The sequence below is a fragment of the Terrapene carolina genome, unplaced genomic scaffold, assembly GCF_002925995.2.
Source record: "Terrapene carolina triunguis isolate 2854851 unplaced genomic scaffold, T_m_triunguis-2.0 Scaffold34746, whole genome shotgun sequence".
Taxonomy (NCBI): Eukaryota; Metazoa; Chordata; order Testudines; family Emydidae; genus Terrapene; species Terrapene triunguis.
In genome coordinates, this window is record NW_020699097.1 from 1 (window position 1) to 3,915 (window position 3,915).

A 3,915-nucleotide genomic window follows, 5' to 3' on the forward strand; every position below is an offset into this window, starting at 1 on the left:
GGGGGGGGTTGCCCCTTCCCAGGGCTACACGGCAGTGCCTCCCCCAGCACATGGAGGGCTGCGTCCTGGGGACATGCCCCACCCCACCCCGCTGCGGCCCCCGGCACTCACGGGCCACGACTCTCCTGCGCAGGAAGGGCTGCACGTACTGGGGGATGACGCAGAAGACCAGGAGCGCTGTGGGGAAAGTGGGAGGCTGCATGGGGGGAGCTGTGCCCAGGTGAGCTGGGGGGCTCCGTAGCCAGCCCAACCCAGCAGGCCCCGACGGGCCCCACACTCCGCGGTCTAGGGTCACCGGGTCCTGCCTCGGTGCCCGGGGCTGCACCCTCACGGTCCCTTCTAGACCCACGTTGCTGGGATTCTATGATTGAGCATGGCCCTGCCCCCTGGAGGTGTTGGCCCCGCCCCCTGGAGGGTACTCACTGTTGGCTCCGCCCCCTGGAGACACTCATACACTTTTGTCCCCACCACAGTGTACTTACACACCATTGGCCCCGCCCAGAGAAGTCACCATTGGCCCCGCCCAAGGAACTCACCATTAGCCCTGCCCCCAGGGAACTCACCATTAGCCCTGCCCCCAGGGAACTCACCCTTGGCCCCGCCCCCAGGGAACTCACCCTTGGCCCCGCCCCCAGGGAACTCACCATTGGCCAGGCCGCAGAGCGGCTTGAAGAGGAGGAGGATGTAGCAGAGGAAGAAGAGGGCGGGGATGACGCGCTCACACTCATCCTTGGCCGTGTCGAAGAGCCGCAGGCACTTGGTGTAGGGGGCGCCCAGGTCCTGGTTGCACACCTCGCCCACGTGCACCAGCCAGTACCACACGTTCCGCAGGGCCCGGGCTGTGGGGACGGCATGGCAGGGCACCCTGGGGCAGCAGGGCAGGGGCCCGAGGGTGGGCGAGGTGGCGTAGGGACAATGGCTGTGAGTAAGGGGTCGCAAGACAGGGTACGAAGGCGGAATCCTGGGGCACAGGGGAGGGGGCATGACGACAGGGCTGTGGGGGGGATTGGGGCATGAGGGCAGCGCCGTGGAGCACCATGTGGAGCACAGGAGATGGGCTTTGCTCCAAGCCACAGCTGGTGCCTACGTCCCCCCGCCCTAGGGAGCACACAGAACGGAAGCAGGGTGGGGCTGGCTGAAGGGTTGGCTGGAGGGGTGCGGGGACAGGTCAGGGGACTGGGGTTGGGGGCTGGCTGGGGGTAGTGAATGGGGTCCCAGATTGGAGGCTGGCATGGAGGAACAAGTTGAGGGTCACAGTTTGGGGGCTCGCTAGGGTGAGGGGTCAGATAGGCCGGAGGCTGGCAGAGGGGGTGGATCGGGGTTTTCGGTGGTGTGACGAAGTGGGACTGTTCTTAATGTTTCCTCTGAATACTGTGTGGGTGCCTCAGTTTCCCCTATGCATTTCTTAAGTCTCCAGTGTGCATAAATGGCTGACACTCTGTCTCCTAGCAACAAATGGCCAGGGCCCTTCCCCGCTTTGTTTTACTGCTCCCCAGTCACTTACTGCAAGAAGCGCCATTCACGGGGTGCAGTACATCCCACCTCTGCCACCAGTTGTCACGGAATCCCCGGGAACAGGGTCTAAAACAGAGCTTGTAGATCCCTCCGCCGGGTCCATTCTGGGGTCCAGCGAGCCAGACACCCCTGTCTGCCCTCAGTCCCCGTCGCCAGGCACCTCCAAACTGAAACCCCCTCCAGCCCCTCCTTCTCTGGGCTTTGTCTCTTTCCCGGGCCAGGAAGTCACCTGATCTCTTTGTTCACCTTTAGCTATTTCCTTGCAAGGGGGAAGGGCCCTGGCCATTTGTTGCCAGGATACAGAGTGTCGGCCATTTATGCGCACTGGAGACTTAAGAAATGCAGGGGGAAACTGAGGCACCCACACAGTATTCAGAAGAAACATTAAGAACAGTCCCACTTCATCACAGGTGGCTGAGGGGGTGGGGTCAGACGGGGCAGGGTGGGACAGGTGGGGGGTTATGGCTGGGGGAAGGAGGCAGGCCGCAGGCTGAGTTGACCTGGGTGGGGCTGGCTGGGGGCAGGTGGAGCAGGTGGGGGGCTGGCCAGGGGGCGGGTGGAGCAGGCCGCAGGCTGAGCTGACCCAGGCTGTGGGGGGCCAGCAGGAGGCGGTCGCTGTCGGTGCCGTGTCCCGGCTGCCCCCCCCCCTCCACTCACCAACGTGCCGCACGGAGTCCATGACGGAGCGGAAGAACTTGCGGACGCGGTCGCCCACCACCTTGGCCTTCTGGGCGATGGCCTTGATCCTGGTCAGTGCGCCTGGGGGCGGGACACGGTGAGCACCCAGGAAACAGCCCCCCACAAGGGCTCCCCCCGCTGCTCCCCACATGGGGCGCCCCCCAGCACCCTCCACGGGATACCCCAATACCCTGAAACACCTAGCCCTCCCCCCAGCTTCCACAATGGATCCCTCCCTGCCCCCCCTGCCCCCCTCTCACTGAGCAGCGGCTCCCTGGCTTTCTGCAGCAGCTCGGCCGTCTGGTTGAGGGTGAGCTCGGCTCCGCAGGACACGGACTGGGCCGCCCGGGCGAAGTTCCGCAGGATGTTGGTGCAGGGCCCCTGCATGGCCATGCCCAGCGCCACCAGCAGCAGCATGTGCTTCCCCTGCTCTGCAGGGGGCGGCAGTCACCCCACGGCGTCAGTAGGGCAGGCAGGGCAGGGTCTGGGGGGGATGCAGGGTGCCACGGGGGGCAGACTGGGAGCTGGGCGCTGGGGGAGGGTGTGGGGCGAGTGGCACCAGGACAGCTGTCCCCACTTCTCCCCACTCCCTGTGGCCGCTCGCGGTGTGCCAGGCAGGGGCACGGCTGGTATATTGGGCTGGGGCCAGGGGACCCCAGGGGGCGTGAGGGTGACGCCGGGGGATCCCGGCACTGGGTTTCGGCCCTGTGGGATCGGGGGGGGGGGGGGGGGGGGGGGGGGGCACTTACTGGAGAAGACGTGGGGCAGCATGAGCAGGACAGTGACGCGCACCTTGCTGGAGAAGGCCATGCCCAGCCCCAGGCCAGCGCCCAGGCTGGCGGTGGACACCAGGCAGTACCAGACGTTGTAACTCTCCGCGAAGAGCACCAGGGCACCGTAGAGGCTGGCCAGGGTCATGCCCAGGGCGAAGCCGCCCGCGCTGCGCACCACGCCCCGCACGGGGCTCTCCCCCGCCAGCCTTGGCCCCCCACTGCCCTTCCTGCTCCTGGGCCGCGGGCCCTGCTTTGACGTGCCCAGGGCCCTGCGGAGAGCTGAGACAAGCCCCATGGAGCTGGCGCTGGTGGGGGGGGACCCCCCAATCCTCCACTTCGCCCCACGGAATGGGGCCCGGGGCTGCGGAGAGACGAGGCATCGCTGGGACCCAGACACCTCCAGACCCGGCCCCTCTCCCCACCCCTCCTCAGCCTCCTCCCCGCCCCACCCCCAGCCTGCTTGGCTCTCTCCTGCTCCAGGTGCCCGCTACGTGCCCGGCTCTCAGCACGCCTGGGTGGGCATGGGTCTGGCTCCTGCCTGCTCAGCCTGTGGGGGGCGTTGAGCTCGGCTGGTCCGGGGGGGCTGTGTGATGCACAGATCAGCTGGGCCCCGCTGCGGACGAGGCTGGGGCCGGCCCATGCGGCTCTGGGGTGGTAGAACCCAGCTGGCCCTGGCCCCCATCAGCTAGTGGGGGACCTTGTTTCTCCTTCTTACCAGCCCAGTCTGTGGGGCTCTGCGTTCGAGTCTGGCCTGGGGCAGGTGGCACACGCCAAGGGGCCGCGGCAGCGGGGTGTGTGGGGATGGGGGCAGCTGTGCAGTGGTGCGGGGACCCGGCGTCCCACTCCTGGAGAGTCACAGGCACCGGGGCCCGGTCAGGTCTCACTCGGGCAGGATTCCATGGCGGGCGTCGCTGCCCGTTGCCGGGATACGGGGCACTGGCGGGCGCAG

At 67.3% G+C, this 3,915-nt stretch overlaps 2 protein-coding genes across 2 annotated transcripts in view; one reads left to right on the forward strand and one right to left on the reverse strand.

Annotated features, from left to right (window-relative positions):
- Window positions 1-111: 111 nt before the first annotated feature.
- On the reverse strand, window positions 112-3,261 carry LOC112111371 (DC-STAMP domain-containing protein 2-like; the record flags this gene model as incomplete). The annotated part of the gene is made up of 5 exons (XM_026646278.1): window positions 2,943-3,261; window positions 2,454-2,624; window positions 2,173-2,274; window positions 645-839; window positions 112-177 (listed from the first exon to the last, which is right to left on the reverse strand). Coding segments are annotated over exons 1-5 (853 nt in total), but the record flags the coding sequence as incomplete, so codon positions are not given.
- Window positions 3,262-3,487: 226 nt separating this feature from the next.
- DCST1 (DC-STAMP domain containing 1) overlaps window positions 3,488-3,915 on the forward strand; it is a 6,149-nt gene continuing 5,721 nt past the window's right edge. The window contains exon 1 of the mRNA XM_029914305.1: window positions 3,488-3,491. Coding sequence (XP_029770165.1) covers window positions 3,488-3,491 — 4 coding nt within the window. The remainder of the gene's footprint in view (window positions 3,492-3,915) is intronic.